Source organism: Acipenser ruthenus, chromosome 1 (genome assembly GCF_902713425.1).
Source record: "Acipenser ruthenus chromosome 1, fAciRut3.2 maternal haplotype, whole genome shotgun sequence".
Taxonomy (NCBI): Eukaryota; Metazoa; Chordata; class Actinopteri; order Acipenseriformes; family Acipenseridae; genus Acipenser; species Acipenser ruthenus.
This window is the reverse complement of record NC_081189.1, coordinates 104391162-104412802: the sequence shown is the minus strand read 5'-3', so window position 1 is coordinate 104412802 and position 21641 is coordinate 104391162. Positions and strand designations below refer to the sequence as shown.

The 21641-nt window shown below is 38.1% G+C and overlaps 2 protein-coding genes across 5 annotated transcripts in view; both read left to right on the top strand.

Moving 5' to 3' along the window:
- Positions 1 to 19327, top strand: part of LOC117421080 (janus kinase and microtubule-interacting protein 1-like) — a 99317-nt gene extending 79990 nt beyond the window's left edge. The window contains exons 13-22 of one of the 2 annotated variants that reach the window (XM_059032923.1): positions 516 to 614; positions 2618 to 2719; positions 3333 to 3386; positions 4099 to 4164; positions 5628 to 5696; positions 7328 to 7405; positions 8277 to 8480; positions 17796 to 17861; positions 18839 to 18883; positions 19202 to 19327. In XM_059032923.1, the coding sequence (XP_058888906.1) occupies positions 516 to 614; positions 2618 to 2719; positions 3333 to 3386; positions 4099 to 4164; positions 5628 to 5696; positions 7328 to 7405; positions 8277 to 8480; positions 17796 to 17861; positions 18839 to 18883; positions 19202 to 19228 (810 nt within the window). In that variant the 3' untranslated portion in view covers positions 19229 to 19327. Of the gene's footprint in view, positions 1 to 515; positions 954 to 2617; positions 2720 to 3332; positions 3387 to 4098; positions 4165 to 5627; positions 5697 to 7327; positions 7406 to 8276; positions 8481 to 17795; positions 17862 to 18838; positions 18884 to 19201 lie in introns of those variants that run through there. The other variant, XM_034034994.3, reaches the window with a different exon arrangement.
- Positions 19328 to 19625: 298 nt separating this feature from the next.
- The window catches only part of LOC117421228 (centromere protein F-like), a 42371-nt gene continuing 40355 nt past the window's right edge, over positions 19626 to 21641 (top strand). For all 3 annotated transcript variants that reach the window (XR_004663387.2, XM_034920738.2, XM_034920736.2), the window contains exon 1: positions 19626 to 21635. Coding sequence is in view for 2 of the 3 variants with exons in the window: in XM_034920738.2 (XP_034776629.2) it covers positions 19653 to 21635 (1983 nt within the window). In the remaining variant the exon portion in view is untranslated. The remainder of the gene's footprint in view (positions 21636 to 21641) is intronic.

The following is a 21641-nucleotide window of genomic DNA, read 5'->3' as shown; positions in this document are numbered from 1 at the left end:
GCCCCTGTGTTGTGGCTCAAGGCTCAGAGCAGAAGGGTTGGAATTCTGGCAGAAATTCAAATTTGTATAACATTGCTTTCTCCTGTCAGCTGTTATAAATGGAGTAAAATCAGTAACAAGCAAAACCCCACGTTTTGTATTTTAAAATCCACAGAAATAATTTGTCCTATATTAATAGCGACAATACGGACATGGTAGATGCCTGTACAATTATCATTTTCCTATGGCGGACCGCACCACTTTATTATTTAATTTAACGTATTAGTTTTATTTGCTCATTTTAGAACACCAACCCCCCCCCCCACCCCCGTTACCAGTTATATTTATTCATATAAAAACTCCACCCGTCTACGTAGCCTTTTTGGAAGCAACATACAGTAACTGGGATTGACTGGGGTTGGGATTTGAAGACATCATCCCTCTACTCTTCATACCCTCAACCTCTGAACTGCTATCTCCCCCAGTTTATAGCTCAATATGGGTGTTTTCTGAATTCCCTGTCTCTTTCCTTTCAGATCATGAAATTAGAGGGGGAAGAGGGCCGGCTGAGGAACGAGATGCAGGATTCAAAGGACCAGAACGAACTGTTAGAGTTCCGAGTCCTTGAGCTTGAAGTAAGAGATTCCATCTCTAAACTGTCCACTGGAGGGGAGATTGGGTTTGAACCCAAAAGGAAAACTTATGTTCAATAAGACACCGTTATTTTTAGGTTAAAGGGCACCACTCATGTTTGTGAAACACATTATTGTTGTTTTTTTTATGTTACTGTTTTTTATATAAACACAGTTATGTTAAAAAGAGAATATTTGTCACTGCCTTAATGTGATTATTAAGTGTCTGAAATGCCTTAATAATTACTATTTTTTTATGAAAACAAAATGTAAATTATATTAAAATATATGTGAAGTATAAATTTGTTTTCTTTTAAGTATTAATAAAAAAATATACTTGAAGTACCTGCATCCTTACAGTTCATTGTTCACTTTCATTTTACCCTGCATGTATTGTTTATTTTTTTGTTATTGTTTTCATGTGTACTCATTACAAAGATATAACTGTCAAACATCCTCTATTAACATCTAATGCGATTGTTTAATATACATCACTTTTATAAATACAGTATACAGTATTGTGCAAATGTATTAGAACACCTCAAGATGTGTCATTTATATTTGTTATATACCTACCTGCATGAAAACCTTGGGGTGTGAGAATTTTAATTTTTGGTAAGTAAACGGTGATATTGAAACAATATCCACTTATGTTTGAAAATGTTAGACCACTTTGTGCTTAGGCATCTTAAACAACTTCTAAAAAGTCTCATGCATTTTACCATTTGTGGCTATGTGTTCATCTGATCTTACTATTTTAAATGAATTACATGTGTGGCCTATTAAAGTTCAGTAACAGTGGTTTGATTTCATATGCACAACAAATCAAAACAATAGAAGCAATGGGGTGGTCTAATAAATGTACACACTACTGTATGTATTATTTATAATCAACTTTTGCATTGTTACACTAAATTTGTAATTTTCACATTTGAGGGTAAAGGATTAAGTTTGTAGTATAAAACAGCATACCTAGAAAGCCTTGTTGCTTTGTATCTGTGATTACACTGCCTTGAAAGTGTTAACAAGATGCAACAAGGAGTGTGTCAATTTATTCCAGTAAGAATGTGAAGACTGAAAATAGAACACATTCCTGTTATCATATCAACACCATATGTCTTCATTTAGACTTGACCCATTCATTGTTTTTGTTTATTGCAATCCTTCTTCATTTAACATCTTGGAAGCTGTACAGTTGCTCTGAAACCCGCCCCATCCAAGCACCCTTGATTATTCACCTGGTTCATTTCCGCAGAACCTCTGCATGTTTTTGAAGTGATGTAAGTACCCGTATATCTGTCAGTTCTGTTCAGTTAAATTTGCATGCTTCCCAAATCCTAACTCGGCCCCCAAAAAGTGCTTACCCTTTAAGTTCATTTATTTTTCTTCTTCATTTCACGAGTCCAACCATTTTGAATTAACACCCGCACTATTCACCTCAGTGTAAATATTACTTCATGACAGGGTTACGTTGTTACATGTGTGATAAATCAGTCAAAAGTTGCTGCCAAAGGAAAAAAGTTATTTTGAGCTATCATGTAGGCAGCCTGTATGCTGACTAAGGGTTGATTTAATCTGCCTGTACCCTATCGTTATAAACCACAGCTGGACTTTATTGTATCATTTTACAGTACCCTGGTTATCCTGGGATTACCCTGAAAAATAAACGTAATAAAGTAGAGGCAACCCCCCAGTGTGCTTATAAAACCCAGGAATGGCTTATCCTGGCGTTCAACCCCGGAGCACACTTCGGGCCTGTTGCATTAACCCTTGTGATCTGGTCAGTTATCGGGTCTCTATAGTCAGTGTCAGAATTACCAAGCAAGGTTGAGCTTCCCAGTAAGTAAATATAGGGGCTCCTCTTTGTGTCCTATTTACACTTTTAGAAACTGCTGGCATTCATCAAATAGTCTTAAAATGCTTTTAATCCCCTGACTGCAGTTTGATATGGAGAGAAAACCGAATGATTTTGAACTGAGGCTAAACGAATGGTGTGGTGTTTGCAGGAACGGGAGCGCAGGTCACCGGCTTTTAATCTTCATATTGGAGCCTTTTCCGAGAACAACGGCAGTGCTCTCCAGCTCCACTGTCACCAAGAAGGGATAAAGGTGTGGGTTACCAACAGCATGCCAGACTAGTTAAAGGATTTAGAGATAGTTAATGGAAAATGTTACATTTAATGCAGTAATATTCACAATGCTTGTCAACTTTTTAGTTATGAAAGAACCATGCTTCATTAAAGTAATATTTTGTATTTTCTACTTCTGTACTCCATTAAGCAAATGTCTAACTCCTGGTAGATTATTGTCAGGCATTGGTCTTTCTATAGAAGTGGTACTCGACTCTGGCCCATGACAGCTAATCCAGTCCAGGTTTTTACTCCAAGCAGGTTCTAATGTAGTTAATTGAAGCTGCTAAGAGGCAATTAACTAATTTAGGACCTGGTTGGAATAAAGACTAGGACTGGAATAGATCTCGAGGGCCAGAGTTGAGTACCACTGTTCTATAGTAACATGATAGCTTTAAAAACCACTGGCTTCCAGTAAAGCGCTGTTCAAGTTGACACATGGCTTGCTATTTATTTATTTTATTTTTTTATGTTTTGAGGTGCAAGGCTAGCAATACCAAACTATGGTACCTTGAACTGGATATAGATGGGTAGAATGTTTAAAAGTCTTACGGTACACAAGTCATTCTAAAATGCTGTGAAATTTATTTCAGGATGTTGTCATTCCGGACCTCATGAAGAAGCTTGATATACTTGGAGATAATGGAGTAAGTCGAGAAATATCCTTTTATAACAAAATAGCATCAGGTTAATTGTGTGAAACATCCATATTTGGTATTTACTTCATAACTGCAACACTACTGTTTGAAAGGGAAGATAAAGTAGGCATCACAAAGAGCATTCTGGGATGTTATGAAAGCTCTGGATTGTCCTTGACATACCTAAGAGTGGTGGTTTGTAAAGCAAAAGTAGCACTGTTTTTCCTTTACATCACAAACTAAAACAATAATTGTATTTTAAAACCAGTAACTGTTTGCAGGACATTATATCTAGTGCATTGTGCGGCAAGTAAGAACCCATTTTACAGTACTGTTTCCAGTTTAGCAAAGAACCACACAAAAAAGCAAAGTTTTTTTTTTATGGTTAAAAATAAATAAAAAATTGAAACTATTGAAAATATAATAACAATTGTGAGATTTAAGTACAGGATAAACAACGATAAGTCTACTAACTTTGTGTCTTAATGAAGGATTTAAGTGTAGTTGGAACATGGGAATGTTAACTCCAAATATTCTCATGTTAAAGATTAGAACATTTGTCTGGAAATATGTATATTGGGTTAAATGAATTTGATGTGAGTAAAGTCTGTAATGACATGTTCTGTTTCTATTTTTCATAGTGTTAGTAGAAAACTGTAAAAATAAAAAGATACTGTAAGTATGCCGACACTAAAAAAAAATTAAATCCTATTTATTCCAGAACCTGAGAAATGAAGAACAAGTTGCAGTAATACAAGCAGGGACCGTGCTGTCACTCTGTGAAAAGGTACCGTTTCAATTCAATGAACCCGTTCAAGAAGAATGCCATTTGTTTTGGGTTTTGTAATTCATTTTTTTATCATCATATTATTATTATTATTATTATTATTATTATGTTTTTGTCTTCAATAAATATTTGCTAACCCTCTGAATTGTGTTATTTTTTTTTGAGTATTATTATTATTTATGTTTTTGTCTTCAATAAAAATTTGCAAACCCACTGAATTTTTACCTTTTTTCTTTTTTTTTTAGTTTGTATTTATGTTTTTGTTTTTTGTCATCATGGTTTGATGTACAGTAGGGGCAGGAACCACACAAGTAGTGATATTGCTGATAAGTCCTTTAGTTTCCACACACTTATTTGGATTTACACTGAACCTTCGATTTTGCATTTTAGATGAACTCATATCAGAATAAAGTGTCAGCGAGGGTTTGCACATCCATGTCTGCAAAAAAAGAAAAGGAAAAGAAAGGGAGACTTGAAAATACTAGATTGGGGTAAATGACTTGCACCTAAATTACTTGGGTAATACTGACATCTATTGGTGGAAAGATATAAATAACTTTTAGAGTATGTATCCTTCCTTCTTCTCCAGTTCCTTTTCAAAAATAATCTATAGCAGCTAGATTAACATTTTGGAATATATACATAAATAACTAAAGAAGAGCAATATTAGCTTAAATATACAAAAGTAACAAAGTATGGTAGTTTTACAACACCTAGTGAATATACAAATTAATATTGGGAAAAAAATGCAGTGGACTGACTGTATGACATTTGCAAATGCTAATGCAGCTAAATTAATACAGCCTCATATAAGCCCCCATTTCAGTGGTCTCAAAACCAAGAAAATCACATTCTGGTGTATTGCTGCAGAATTGATTTAGTAATTCTCATTAAAAAAAAAAATCATAAATCACAGCCTCTGATTTATGCTAGATTTAGGGAAGCATATTAATGATGCAAAGGCTTCAGTGCATAATGTTGACTTATGGGGTTAAGTGCACAGCGTAACGCTAATATGCTTCCCCATTTCAATTCCCCTCAATCAGTCTTGAACTGTATTTTTCTAAGCATTTTTTTTTGCTGGAAAAGTTAGCAAGCATTGCACATAATATCTAAGCAGAAACAATAGATAATAGTCATAGAGAACGCACGTAATAAAATATTAAACAGGTGTGCGAAATTCAATATTAGTAAAATGTGGCTGATAAGTGTTCCTTTAAGTATTTGAAACAGCGGTACAGTACTTTTGTATATGTTATCGTGTTCCTCTCCCTTTCATTTAATGTAAAATAAAATACCCCAATGCCTTTTTTATTTATGTATTATCATTAAATATTGGGCAACACTCTCCTCGGGTCATAGCACATGGTATCAGTACCTTAACAGTGAGTTAAAAGCACTTCAGTTTTTAAATTTTACATTCGAATAGCTGCTATTTTCTCTTGCTTTTTCTGTCTATACAGTGGTTAAAACAAATTGACAGTACAGAGGCGGCACTCACTCAGAAGATGATAGATCTGGAGAATGAGAAGGTAAGACATCTGACTTCATGAACAAACACCACCATCAATATTTCACAATTTCCAGTTTAGAAAGACCCCAGTCAGGGCATGGTTCTACAAATAATGTTTTTGTTTGCAAATGTAATACAGCACATTAACCACTTGAACTATATAAACTTGGATTCATTCACAATCCAAGATATACACATTTTTTGTACTAGGATATATTTATTGACTGTCTATTCAGTGCAACATATGTGAACGAATGACATTTATGTTGTAACAGATGTACATAAAACATTCAACTTAAGATTAATTGTTAATGAACCAATAAAATGTCTCGTTGTCTGGACTGTCCAATGGTTACCTGTCAGTGGTTTATCATTGAAGTTAACTTAAGTTAATTCAAATTAATTTACTTCACCCCTGAATACACTGCTGCTATCCTTCCAGTTAAGCCCCTTTCACTCTGGCACTTCTAACCGGACCCGGGTTCTGGCTACCCAGGTCACAATCCCGCGTAGTGTAAAACCACGTACCTGGGTCGTACCCGGGTTAACCTGGATCCCAGCAACCCACCTCAGGATGTGGGTTGAGCGAGACAAAATGCATGACGGCCGACGAAATAATAAAGAGGTTTCACTTCCGCAAGGAATGTTTTTGTTTATTCTGTTAGCCATGTTTTTGTTGCTCGAGACACACCATGAGCAAGTTTGCAGCAGGTATGAAGAAACATTTGCATTAATGAATATTTGGGCTGATGGTTCAATCCAGAGATGCGTGGATCGAAGCGTCTGTAACAAGCTGCTTCCGGGGCATTGATATGCACATTGTTTACTTGTGTCTGTCATCCAGGTCAACCCTGTTTTATCAAAAGCAGTGTGAAATCGCGTAGCCGACCCGCATGACACCGGGTCCTGACGTGGGTACAGCATGCCAGTGTGAAAGGGGCGTTGAATGTTTTTTGTTTGTTTGTTTGATCGTGCACTATGTAGATCTCACATGCAATACTGAAGGAATCAAGTTAGTATAGCAAAGTGTATTTCTGTTTTTTTTTGTTTTTTTTTGTTTTTTTTAAATCTGGTACTGTACTAAACTAAAAAAGTTTTCAGTTTGCATGCTTTCCTTTGACAGTCACCTCAGCAGTGTCTTCAGGATCAAAGTATTTTACTAGCTAAAAAAACATGTCGGGTCTGCAGTCAGACCACGTAACCATGTATAGCACACATTCTATTTGACATATTAGCAAATTCTGAACTATAAAAGTGAAGAAATTATAGATTCTCTGCAAAATAAAAGGGGCACCAGTAGTATGTTAATAAAGCTATTGAGAGGCATGTGGATTAAAGAATTAGCACTCCTACATTTGTATTGCTATGCAACTCAAGGACAACTCATTCACAGCCCATAATATGAGTTACGGTGTCATTACATTTTAATAGGAAATGTCAAAAAATGCAATGCATGAAACCTCGAATTAACCATAATGCAAGTATCCAAAGAATGGTTTTGATTAAGTATCAGGTGTCCTTCAGTGGTCACTATGCTTCCCAGACTAAGTACCCAACAGTCTCATACTGTTGCCTTTGGCATCAGTCCCATGCTGTAATAATTGTGCAGATTCAGTGGTGGTGAGTTAAGAGCATTTTACTCTCTGCCAGGAGTTATTTGGTAAACAGAAGGGCTATCTGGAGGAAGAGCTGGATTACAGGAAACAGGCCCTGGACCAGGCCTATGTGGTAGGCACGCTGGATTCATTAATACAACGCTTTGAAAATTGTTCTATTTGAAAGGATGTGTTTTAAGGTGCCAAAAAATGCTTTTATGAGTTGAAAAAAAAAATGAGAATTTTTCTCAATTGGCTGAAAGTTTTAGTTTTATTTGAATTTGTAACGGGATACTGCATCTTTTACACCGATGTCCTTTACATTGAGACAATAGGTAGTCAAAACACTGAGAGACTAGCTTGAAAGGAAACTAGGGGGGGGGGGGGGGGGGGCTTCACTCAAGTTTCCTGATATAAAACGAGAGTATTTTAATAAATCATTACCCCAACCTTTGCTCGCCAGTTAAGAGTTACGTTGTCTTTTTGGTTTCCAATAGCAACACCAAAACCAGCGGTGGGAGTCAGAGTAAACTTAGACAACAGAGCTTATGAGTTTAAAAATAAACAAATAAATAAATAAAATTAAACAGTAGCCTAGTCGCACTCATTTACCAAGTTTTGATAGCAATTTTGTGCACTTTTTTCTGTCACGATTATTTGCTTTGCTAACGTTCATTATGTCCTACTATGTCCGAGAAAACGGTGAAACGGGAGTATTTTAACAATAAAACCCGGTCTCTAAATTTTTGTAAACCTTTTTTTTTTTGGCACGTAAACCTCGGAGGTTAGGTTACTGTGTCATTTACTGTTTGATGTAATTGCGTCAGGACAGTTTTTAGTAGTAGATTTAATACTTTTATTTGTGCACTTTACTTTTATTACAGTAGTAACGCACTGATCTTTTTATTCTTTCGATTTTGTGATTGTGTGTCATTTCGTTTCTTTAATTTGCGTCTCAATGTCAACGTTTCTGTTCTACAGTATGTTAATTTAAATTATCCCAGAAAATCCAGGAGTTGGAGGCCACACTGTATACTGCTCTGCAGCAGGACCCAGGCAACAGAGTGAGTGAGTCTTTGACAGAGAAGCAAAAGGAGGAGCTGAGAATAGCGGTGGAAAAGCTGAGGAGACAGATACTGAGGCAGAGCCGAGAGTTTGACAGTCAGATCTTACAGGAGCGCATGGAGCTTTTGCAACAAGCGCAGCAGGTAAGTTGGGATACGGAAGAAAAGATGCAGTATCCCAATTAAATGTTGAAAGTGTATGATGTGTCATTCTTCTGATACACTTTATTTTTTACGAACCGAAATTAACTTAATTATCAGCCCCAGTTATAATGAAATACTGTATGTGCATTCACAGTATGCTGTTCATTAAATAATGTGTTACAAAATGTTTTATTATGACGCCTGCTACAAAATATTGTAGCATCAAAAACACCAACAACATTTGTGTGTACGTGCGTGTGTGTGTGCGTGTGCATTGAGATACCAGTCTCCTGGTGAAGGCACACTATGCAGGCACAATGGTAAAACGAATGCATCTAATTGGTTCCCACGGTAGACTAAAGCCGGGCTTACACTGCACGATTTTTGCAATCGGGAGACGCAGCGCCACTCACACTAACCGATTGACCTACGATTTCTCGCTGTAGATCGGCGGATTGCAAGCTACACACACTACACGAGACATCTTGTCGCGGACTGCGCTTATTTTCATTGCATAATCGTAGACATCATTCCGGAGATTCATGGACTCAAGCGAGGAGGCTATCGCTGTTGTCTGTCCATTGTTTTGCATAGAAAAAAGAAGAAAACGTGTACTAATGTGTGTATAATAGGACCGTGGATATTGCTAATTTCATACTTATACTTCAGGGCCATAGACTGCACACATGTTCAATATTGCGATAAAAAACAAAAACGTGTATAACAGTTGTAACATTATAGCAATGTCAATATTTATTTCCTTGACGTCTGTGCTCTGAACCAACTCAAGTCGAGGTGCATTCAAATATATAAAATTTAATCTATTCAAAAAGCTCAACACTCAGTCGTAGTACAAAATATTTATTAGATTAAAAGATTGGCGTGGGAGATTGGCCGTCAAGCGATCTTCATCAGAATACCAAATTCTGATGAATAATTTGAAGACTTTTAAACTAATAAATATTTTGTACTACGAGCGAGTGTTGCGCTTTTGAACAGACTAGAATACAACTTTAATAGTAGGCTACTACAAGTTTGTCATAGGTTTAAATATGCAACAACGTGCTCTCTATTTCTCACACACACAGACGCCCACCCCTCCTCCTCGTATTTTGATTAAATGAGCAATACAAGCATACAGTAGGGGTTTGAAAGGGATATCAAATACGAGTGGCTGTAGAAATTGATTGCCGCGAGAGCACACACTACCACACACAGTATCTGCTTCGACGTTAATAAATTATAATGATTTACTTACCCTGTACCTGAAGTTGCAAAGCAATTTCCCTCCATCTTTGTTCCTTCAATGAGCGATCATGATAGGAAATGTCACTTATGTCATAGAGACACGGGTGTTCCTGCCACATCTCCACCATCCTTTCCTCAATTTCGAGGCTCCACACCTTGCGGGGCACAACCTTTCTCTTCGTCGCCACTGTTGCTAGATTGTTCTATTGGCTACTGGCAGGATTCGTCAATAAATCGGCCCGTAGCCCCTCACACATTTCACGAAATGCTTTGTCAGGGACTAAAGTTTTCTGACATGTTAGAAATTTGTCGGGATGTCGTAAGAGCGTCGGGAGATCAGAGAAGTCATTATCGGGGCATCGTAGACCCTCTCATACTTACCGACAATTTTATCCCCGACAACCTCATTTTGTCCCAGATTTTAAGAAATTAGTCGCCGACTCGTCAGCTCGTCGGCGATCAGCAAAAATCGTGCAGTGTAAGTCCGGCATAAGCACGACGCGTTACTTGCTTATCATTGTTTGGTTCTTTTGCCGAGGCACCTTCATTTAAGCAGTGGTTTTCAACCCCGGTGCTGGGGACCCACTGTGTCTGCTGGTTTTCATTCCGACTGAGTTCTCAATTAGTTAACTAGACCCTTACTTGAAATGATCATTTGTTTAATTATACCTTTTTTATTTAAACTGATTTAAAGTACCGGTGTATGTGCTTTTCTTTGCGTCTCACCAATTTCAACAACACGATTAATGACTTACGAAATCTCTATATTTTCCTTTCATTTTTTTCAATAACTCCTTATATATATATATATATATATATATATATATATATATATATATATATATATATATATATTAGCTCAAAGAGCCAGCTGCCCAACGTTTTGATATGTACATATCTTTCTCAAGGGAGAATGTATTTGAAGCAAAACATTGGAGGTATTTATAGGTTTTTGACGGTATGACAACAACAACTTGTTATTGTTTACATTCAAATCCATGATTTATTCTTACATGATGTAATGGTGTTCTATATATATTGTGACATCATTTTTAACTTATATCTTTAAATCTGTATTAATTCTAATTAACATTAGTTTATATAAACTTATATTTATATTATCATGCAATGCTGGCTCTGAGGATCAGTCTTGATTTGGCCTCACCAGCCATCAGCATGCACAACTTTTGAATGACTTTTGTTTATTTATTTACTTACTTATTTATGTATTTATTGACTTTAATTTGTTCATTCTTTTCTGTTGAATCCCGCTGGCATAATCGTATTCAATCTATTTATCCATTTACTTTCTTTTATTCTTCTATATGTCGCATTGTCAAATTTTAGCTGTTCTAATACTACAAACTTTACATCATTTATGTCATGTCCTTGAATGGTGAAGTGCTGTGCTACTGGTTCACTAACTTTTTTTAATTAATTTTTTATTTCTAATTCATGAAAGGTGGTTCTGAATTATTTTGTATAAAGTTGTTTCAGTCACTCCAACATATTTTATTTCATCACATTTTTCACAGGCTCTTCCATAAACAACATTGCTATTTTACAGTAGGTATTAGTTTTTAGTGGATATGTGTTGTTCTTCTGTTTAATTATATTTTTACTTGTGACAATGTATTTACACACTTTACATGTACTATTGCAAGTATTTGTAGAACCTATTCTATTATGTTTACTGTGAACTAAAATATCACCTAAATTAGCTTCTCTTTTGAATGTTACAACTGGGGCCTTAAGAAATACGTTTTTCAATTTTTCTGAATTGCTGTCAGTATATAGTTGCCTTTTTATCTTTTGATTTTTTATTTTAAAAAAAAACACATGTGTACAAAAGGAATGGCTGTCTGTGATCAGATATCCTAATAATAGAATTTGATATTCCTGAACTACATACATATATGTTAGATATATATATATCTAACATTAATAGTACAAAGATAAATGAATGACTGTTCAAGAGCTCTTGAATAGGTTATTGTGTGTTGTTCAAGACTGGCAGGTCTTTTTCTCAGATATGTGGTAGTGCAGCTTCTGCACAGTATAATTAATTCCTGCAAGTCTGTGCATGTCTCTCAATAGCCCCTGTTTTATTGCATTATTGCATTCCATCCTCCACTAAATACATGCAGTGAGGCAGCTCAATTACTTACCCTTCCCGGTGCTCTATTACAGTTCTTGCACATTAGGCGTCAGGAGAATAAAGTGTTATAAAAAAAAAACTGGAGCTTTCTTAGAGTGAGGTGCCACGTGGTGGTTTTAAGAAGCCTGGGTTGCATAGATTAGCAATCTGGGACAGGATGTGCATTAAACATGAATAGTATTTATGAAATTGTATGAATGATATCTAATCTTCTTAATGGAACTAGCCTGTTTAGTGGGTTTTTTTCTTATTTTCATGTGACTAATTAAGGAATTAGTCACATGAAAATAAAATGCTTTCAGTGGCTGTACAGTATTTACTAATCACAGTTGTTTGTTGCCTTGTTTTTTTTGTTGTTTTTAGTTTCATAGTTAAGTGCATTTTCTAAATATAGCCACTGATAAGTACAATACATACAGTACTGTGCTAAAGTTTTAGGCAGGTGTGAAAAAATGCTGTAAAGTAAGAATGCTTTCAAAAATAGACATGTTAATAGATTATATTTATCAATTAACTAAATGCAAAGTGAGTGAACAGAAGAAAAATCTAAATCAAATCCATATTTGGTGTGACCACCCTTCAAAACAGCATCAATTCTTCTAGGTACACTTGCACAAAGTCAGGGATTTTGTAGGCATATAGTCAGGTGTATGATTAAACAATTATACCAAACAGGTGCTAATGATCATCAATTCAATATGTAGGTTGAAACACAATCATTAACTGAAACAGAAACAGCTGTGTAGGAGGAATAAAACTGGGTGAGGAACAGCCAAACTCAGCTAACAAGGTGAGGTTGCTGAAGACAGTTTACTGTCAAACGTCATACACCATGGCAAGACTGAGCACAGCAACAAGACACAAGGTAGTTATACTGCATCAGCAAGGACTCTCCCAGGCAGAAATTCCAAGGCAGACAGGGATTTCCAGATGTGCTATCCAAGCTCTTTTGAAGAAGCACAAAGAAACGGGCAACGTTGAGGACCGTAGACGCAGTGGTCGGCCAAGGAAACTTACTGCAGCAGATGAAAGACACATCATGCTTACTTCCCTTCGCAATCGGAAGATGTCCAGCAGTGCCATCAGCTCAGAATTGGCAGAAAACAGTGGGATTACATGAAGAGAGAGAAGCAACTGGGGCTGCCTAAATCTACAGAAGAACTGTGGTTAGTTCTCCAAGATGTTTGGGCCAACCTACCTGCCGAGTTCCTTCAAAAACTGTGTGCAAGTGTACCTAGAAGAATTGATGCTGTTTTGAAGGCAAAGGGTAGTCACACCAAATATCGATTTGATGTAGATTTTTCTTCTGTTCACTCACTTTGCATTTAGTTAATTGATAAATATAAACTATTAACATGTCTATTTTTGAAAGCATTCTTACTTTACAGCATTTTTTCACACCTGCCTAAAACTTTTGCACAGTACTGTATATTTCCACTGCAGTGGGTTAATATCGACAAATTGCTTCCATTATTGTGGGTATTCATGTTTTTGCGGTGATTTGTTGAGGTTGTAGTGCAGTGTCATATTAGGGGGAGAGATTAGGGGTGGGTGCGGGGGTGGAGTTGCAGGAGTTTCTGCTGTACACGGTCAGTTTGTATTGCTACTCTCCTACTGCAACAGCTTTCAAGTAAAAAAAATAAATAAAAAATGTTAGGTTTACGTATTACAAACGCAACAATTGGCACATACCTGGTTGGTAGAATTGTTAAAACTTGTATGTTTTTTTATATATCAATGAATATTTTACAAAAACAAACATTCATCTCAGACTACCATTAAGCATAAGTCAACGGGAACAATGCCAAATGGTTCCACTCAGGAGGTGCGGATAATTTGTTACCACGTCAGCTTCCGAGATCCCAAGAGCTATAGGGGCTGATGTAAGGATACATGCAAAGTGATTTGTGGCTGCAAAGCACTCATATTACAGCCAAAATTGCATGAGCAAATCATATTTAGCATGCGCAAATCGTATTTAGGTCGCCGTTCAAAGCAGTTGGCAGACTCTGAGCACTTGGAGAAGCTGTGGGCAGCTGTTTCTCATCAAGCAACAGTGCTCACAGAGCTGGTGCGTGAATGTGTGGCGCCTCCTGCCCCACCTGTCCTCTTGGGGCCCCAGGTGGCTACAAGCGCAGATTGGCAAGATGACAGGCTGTCCATTGCCGTCTCGGAGGAGGTGGGCAAACAGGAGCTGACGTCAGACAGCACATCCCCTGCAGTTAAGCTCTCCCTGTCGGATGCCCAGGCCTACAGGTGAGTTAAGGCAGTCTATCTTTGATGATGAGCCTACCACCTCTCCTGTGTCGTCGTCCCCCCCCCCCCCCCCCCCCCCAGTGCACCCGGATTTTCTTTTTGAAATCCTGTCGTCCTGTGGTCCCGGCTACAGCCCCGGCTGTTTCCCGGTCGATGGAAAGGGTGCATAATGCGGAGAAGGTATGATAAGGTGCATGATGTGGAGAAGCTGTGTTTGGCCCAGTTCCTACCAGTGGAGGCTTCAATTGCTGCTCTGGTTCAGGCACCTAATTTAGCGCTCCTGTCCAAGGATGTTATCTACCCTTTGAAGCAGTGCTGGTTCTCAGAGTTGATACTGAAACGTGTCTGTTCAGCCAGTGCGTTCGCCACATGGCTGGGCAACTATAATAGCATACTGGTAGCCTACCAGTCCTATTAGCTGGGGTCGCTCTCTGATAGATAAAGCACCACTTTTGGATTCCCCAGTTACACCGGAGCATACATTTGGTCCTGCAGTGGACGAAATGCTGCAGCGCTCTTAACGTGCGCAGGAATCCACAAGGAAGCTGGTCCGCCTGCTTTCCAAGCGACCACCACCAGTGCGCAAACCAGCTCCAAACTGGCGGCCAAGGACCCAGCAGCCTCAGGGACTGGCACAGCTGGCTGCACCTGCTGCCAGAGGTGGGTTTCAGAACTGGCCCGCGACTTCTTGTCTGTGGAGGCTTTAACAGGTTCTGCCACCAGGCGCAGAAGCAAAAGCCTCAGGCCAAGCCACAAGCCCAGTAGCAGCCTTAGGAGCTTGCTGCTCTGTGCAGTTCAAGCACGGTCCCCCTCCTTTTCGGGATGTGACTCCAACATTAGTTACAGGCCCACAAGACGCCGCTGTGGTGGTAGCAGCTGTTCTGCAAAAACTGGCTATTTGCACGATACACCCTCTCCACTGGGAGGAAGGGTTCTACTCCAGGTACTTCCTGGTGCCCAAGCGGGATGGTGGCTTCAGTCCGATCCTCAACCTCAGACAGGTCAACCTGTATCTGAGCCGAAGGAGGTTAAAAATGTTGACCATTCAACACCTGATTGCATTCAATCAGGCCAGACTACAGGTTCACCATGGTGGACCTCAAAGACACCTATTTCCACATCCCCAAAAGACCAGCGCTCAGGAAGTACCTGCGGTTCACCTTTCAGGGAACAGCATACGAGTTCCGTGTCCTGCCTTTTGGCCTCTCTCTAGCTCCCCGTACTTTTCCAAGTGCATGGAAGCTATCCTGGCCCCATTGAGACTCAAAGGCATCAGAGTGCTCAATTATTTGGACGACTGGCTCATTTGTGTCTCCAGCACAGGAAGAGGCCCACACAGAACTTGTCACCGGCCACCTTCATTGATTGGGCCTATCGGTAAATCGTGAGAAGAACCAGCTCACACCTTCTCGGACAGCCTCCTATCTAAGAGTGTGCTTGGACTCCAGGTACATGCCAGAGAATAGCCACCTGTTTAGAGCTCTTTCAGCTCAACAGAGTGCTCATGGTATCAGTGTGGAGTAGTGGTTAGGGCTCTGGACTCTTGGCCGAAGGGTTGTTGGTTCAATCCCAGGTGGGGACACTGCTGCTGTACCCTTGAGCAAGGTACTTTACCTAGATTTCTCCAGTAAAAACCCAACTGTATAAATGGGTAATTGTATGTAAAAATAATGTGATAACTTTAATGGTAATAATAATGGTAGTGACGTTCCAGAAACCACTGGGCTTGATGGCAGCAGCTTCCCAGACCCTTCCATTGGGTCTCCTGCGCATGCGCCCTCTGCAGGCCTGGTTTAACAGCAGGTGTTTTCAGCCCGCGTTGAACCGTGGATGCCTATTGGCAGTGTCTCATTACTGGCTGAAGGCACTCTTGGTAGAAACAGCCTGACCAGAAGAGAGGTTGTCACCACGGACACGTACAGCCTGGGGTGTGGTATGGATTGGCAGCACCACGGACACGTACAGCCTGGGCTGGGTTGTGGTATGGATTGGCAGGGGTGTGCAAGGTGTGTGGAAACCCCCTTGGCAGGGTCTCCACATCAATATTAACTGCAGGCAGTTTATCTGGCCTTGCAGAATTTCTTGCAAGAGGTTCGAGCGAGACATGTGCTTGTCCGTACAAACAACACAGTAGTGGTGGCTTACATCAACCACCAGGGTGGCCTCAGGTCACCCAATCTCCATTTTGTGGCCTGCAAGCTTTTGCTCTGGGCACACGAGATCCTCCTCTCACTGCGGGCAGTACATCTGCCAGGGGTGACAAACTGGGTGGCAGACCTCCTCTCAAGGGGAGTTCCCAGTTAATAATAATAATAATAATAATAATAATAATAATAATAATAATAATAATAATAATTTAAAAAAATAATAAGTAAAAAGTAAAAAAATCTTAAGGCTGGAGTTTAAGAAAAATAAATAATAAATGAGTTAATTAACAGATCTTACAGAAATCTTTGTATTTATTTATTTATTTATTTTTTTGCCATTAAGCTCCCTGATGTTACTTTATTTCCGAATTCACCTGAAATGCTGTACCATCTCCTTAGTTATTTTATACATTGACCGGTGAGCTGGTAAATCTGCACATGTACCAGTTATTTTAAAGATTGACCACTGAGCTGGTTAATCTACACATTTACCGTTTAATCTATAGATTTACCTGTTTTACACACATGAATCGTAGCATATGTTTACATATGTGTGTGTGTATATATATATATATATATATATATATATATATATATATACACACACACACACAAATTGTTTTTCTTGGTAAGACTTTACATGTGTTTATTGTTCTATTTAATTGTTGCCTAGTCCTCCGTAATAAAGTATGATTTTTCTCATGTTGTACTAATGCTTATTGCTTACATAGATAAGAGTACTCATTACATTATCAATGGGCTGGCTCTGTTGTCTGCTTACCGGGCAAGCTGTGGCTTGTCTCATGAATTGGGACACCATGCTATTTGAATACAACATCAGTTCTCTAGACGTGCAAATCAGTTGCTAAATTTCCTCTCATTTAAGTCCCAAACTCTTTAATTACTTCCAAAGTACATGTTAAAACACGGTTGCTAGACAAATGCAGTACATACTAAACTGTTTGTGTTATATAAAGCCATGCCTGTGATATTGCACTTGCCAGATTCAGGACTTTATTTTGAACTACAGTGTATTTTACACTTGTCAGACTCTGTTTGTCAGCAGTGTTGGAAAGGCATTGTGGCATTATTAAGAGCTCAGTGTTTTTGTATTCAGCTGGTGAACTCATAGTTTGGGCACTTGTATCCTCTTATCCCACTGCAAGACGGGGGTAAATCCTCCTTAGTCTTGGCTGAGAGCAAGATTAATTCACTATTGTTCTTGCTTGTTGTTGCCATAGCAACTGCTTTGCACATGGTACACTGGGAGGGTGCTGTGGTGTTTGGGTGCTCATGAATAGCTCAGTCATTTTTGTAAGCACTTGGGAGCAATGTAAAACAGGTCAGTTTTTTTTCTTTTTATTAGGCAAGGTTAGTTTTAGTTTCTAATTGTGGAAGTCTGAATATTATATAGAAATTGTAGTAAGGAATTTTGAGCAATCACTTAAACTTAGTAGAAATAAATGTTTCTGATAGATATCTGTGTTTTCTTTTTTACTTTTGCAGAGAATAAGAGAACTGGAAGATAAGATAGAATTCCAGAAAAGACACATTAAGGAAATAGAAGAAAAGGTAATTATTACAAGAAGGACTGGACTTAACTTTCCCCGTGGACCAAATTATAGACCTGCATTATAGGATTAGAACATGTCCTGGGAAAAAAAACGTTGTTTCTTTGGGAGATTTTATGGGATTTAACAAATACATTATTTAGAATAAAGATATTTTTTTGTATTACATATTGAGGTTTGTTTTGTCTAGCCTAATATTTACAGTTGGTTAGTTTATCCAGTATCAATATTTAAAGAAAAATGTACTGTACATATTACTATTATTGTTTCAATTCTGACATTTAGCCCGGTATCTTCTTGTGCATGTTAATGATAATCATGTTGGTTAACTCATTTGAAGACTGCAAGATTCACTTTTGTGGTTATGGTCTTTATTAATAGGTTTGAATTCTTACAGAGAAAGTAACTTTTATTTATTTATTTATTTATTTATTTATTTATTTATTTATTATTTGTGGTTCTTGCTTATTGCAATTATTTCCATTTTGTGTTTTGGTGTTTTTTCTGTTTTTTTTTTTTTTTTTTTTTTTTTAAACTAAGCCCAGTTCAGGGGCTGTTGCTTGTTTGCTGGCAATGCACTGCTGTACTCTGGATTGTGCTGAGTCTGTCTGTGATACAAAACTAGAACTGAGGAGCAGCTCCTGAACTTACAGCCCCTTAACATAGACTTATCAAATACAAAGAAAGAACGCTTCAAGAAATTTTAGTAAATGCAAAAGATATTCAGAATTATTGCAAAATGTATTAAAAGGTAAGGTACATTTGTAGCTAAAAACTACTGTGCAAACCAAAAGTACTGTTTTAGCGTCATGTCTTTTTGATGATCTAAACTGTTACACACCGAATGCTTTTAATGCACATGTCTTATTATCTTTCTTATTTTTCTCTGCCCCCCCCCCCCCTCCCCCCGGATACATTTTATTTGAATTTTTTCTCATTATTTTTAGTTTTTGTTTCTATTTTTATTTTTCTCCTTAGCTTTTATTCTGTGGCCCTGAAGACACCAAAAACTCTAGAGAACAGGTAGAGTTATTATGTATTGTAGAATTATTAAGAACCATATTCTGGAATTTTAGAATTGCTGCATGCCATAATATGTATTTATTTTTGGCATAGCTGCATGATATTAATTAAAAGTATGTACTAAATGAATACATATAAAAAAAAGAATATGTTAAGGAGCTGGAAAGCATATTACATTGTAAAGTTTATTAATCTCCAGAGTGACAATTTAATAGTAGCTAATTTTCAGTAATGACTGAAAGGCGTTTGCAATTAATGGTACTTTAAGTTGTAGTACATCATGCGTGTCTTTGTATTTCTTTCTATTTCCAACCACAGGCACTAAAAAGACCTTGTGGAGCATAAAAATGAGCCGAATGTACAATATGGAAAGCACATTCAAGTACGACAAGAAGCAATCAATTGGAAAGTAAACAGAGAACACCCAATCACACAAAATACGGACCTGTATCATACATTACATTTTATACATTAAGATGTTATTTAACCTTTTTATAAGAAAACATTTTGATATACTTTTGCACTTTTTAACAAGAAACTTAAAATATGCTGAATGACATTGACGTTGATAATTAAAACAAACGACTACAGAATTTAGAATAGTTTAAAAAATATTTAATAAAACCTGTGGAGAGGCAGTTTTTGTGTTGCCCAAAATGAGCAAGCAAGACAAATAATATGGACAGAAGGAAAATACAGCAAATGCTTTGTAGAATTTCCAAAACAAAAACCTGAACCCATACTTTGCATATTCTTTAACAATATCAAAATGGATGAAGTGTTCAAAAGAGAGCCAGAAACCCAGAAAGACTTAGAAAGCAAGGTGAAGGAATACAAGTGCATTCTTGCAGAAAAGGCAGAGGAATCCAGGGTTTTGAGAAAAAAGGTTGAGGAACTGGAGCTTATGATAAACAAATCTCAGTTCTACTGTGATGCTGTTCAAGGTAGGCTAGATTCGGTCAAGGAACTTGAATCCTCAGGTTCATGCTGCAGTGATGAGGAGCTGGGGAGTGACCTCAGCCAGTTGCGAGAAAGAGTCACAAGCTTGGAAGGACTTTTGAAACTCAAGGAAATTGCTGAAAAAGATCTGAGCAATAGCGTTAATGAATTGGAGAAAAAGTTAGCACTCAAATGTGAGAAGGAACAAATGCTTCTTCTGCGATATGCCAAAATGGACCAGCTAGTGAAGCAAAAGGAAGATGTTGAAAGAAGACTTCAGGAAAGGTACAGTCAGGTGGAGGAACATAAGCAGCAGAGTGAAAATTCAGAGGAAGAGCATGAGGAGAAGATTAAGAAGTTGACCAGAGAAATCACAGAGAGGGACACTGTGCAATCTAAGCTTGAAACAGCCAACAGTGATCTGGTTAAACATGTTAATGACATCAATGATTCGAAAAGGCTACTCGAGGCCAAAGTTGACCAGTTGAATGGTGAACTAGAACAGAAGGTCTACAGTGAAGCGAAACTCAACCAGCAGTGTTTACAATTAGAAAAAGCTAATAAGGACTGGGAGATCCTTAAAGAGCATCAGAGAGAGCAGTTTGCAAAAAGGGAGAATATGCTTAAGTGTAAAATTAAAAGTCTTAGAAAAGAGCTTCAAGACAAAGATGAAGCCTTACTAGGCAAAAGGTTTCTTGTGCTACAGCAAATGAATCAAGATGAAAACCACCGTGAAATGGCAGAAAGTGCTCAGGAGATGGTGATGGAAAAAGAGAAACATCTAGAGGAGCTGGAGAGAATGGTGGATTCTGAAAAAGACTCGGTTGGAACAATCATCAAGATGAAAACCAAGTACGAAATAGAAATTAACCAGAAAGATAGAAACATTGACGAACTGACAGATGAACTTGATAACCTCAACGAGGAGATGAGGGAATTACAGGAGCAACTCAGACAGCAGAAGGAGTTAGAAAGAACGCTTCAAGAGAAGAACAAGGTGCTGCAAGACCTACTTGAAGATATGGAGAAAGGCAACTCGAAGAATGGGCAAGATAAGATTGCACGCATGGAGAAGCTGTTGAGCATGAGAGATGAAACTGTGCAAGAGCTCCAGGACAGGGTAGCCAGTCAAGAACATCTACTTAAGGAAATGGAGGAGACCCAAAGAAGGTTATCCCACCGCAACCAGGAGTTGGGCACCAAGCAACGTGGGCTTAGTGACGAAGTTCACAGGTGGAAGGTAAAGTGCTCCAACTATGAACAACGTGAAAAGGAAGCAAGGGCTGAAATTAAACAACTGAAGGAGGTTATTAACAAACATGAGTTCAAAAACACAAACTATGAGTGGCAACTGAAAGAAAAAGACAGTGAGATAAAAGAGCTAAGTGCCATGAAGGATAAGGAAGTGGCAAGCTTATTGGCCGAACTTAAACGGTTAATGTTGGAGTTTGAAAGCAGGGAGAATGCTTTGCTGAAGGAGAGACAAAACCTGGAGGGGCAACTGAAGAAAAAAAGAAAGGAACTAGAGGCCTCTGAGGACAACTATCAAAAGCTGAAGCGACAGTTTGAATCGTTAGAAGAAAAGGAGTACATACTGAAACAAACAGAAGCTGCACTTCAGCTCGGCAATAAAATGCTTGACACCCAGCTATCACAAAAATCTCAGCTTGTGATATTGTTAGAGGCAACAATAACCAAAGAACAACAGATGTCCAACAACATGAAAAAGGAGGTGTGCATTAAAGATATGAATATCAAAAGACTTCAAGAGCAGGAAGCAATGTTGCAGTCAAGAATAAAAGACTTTGAAGAGGTAAGT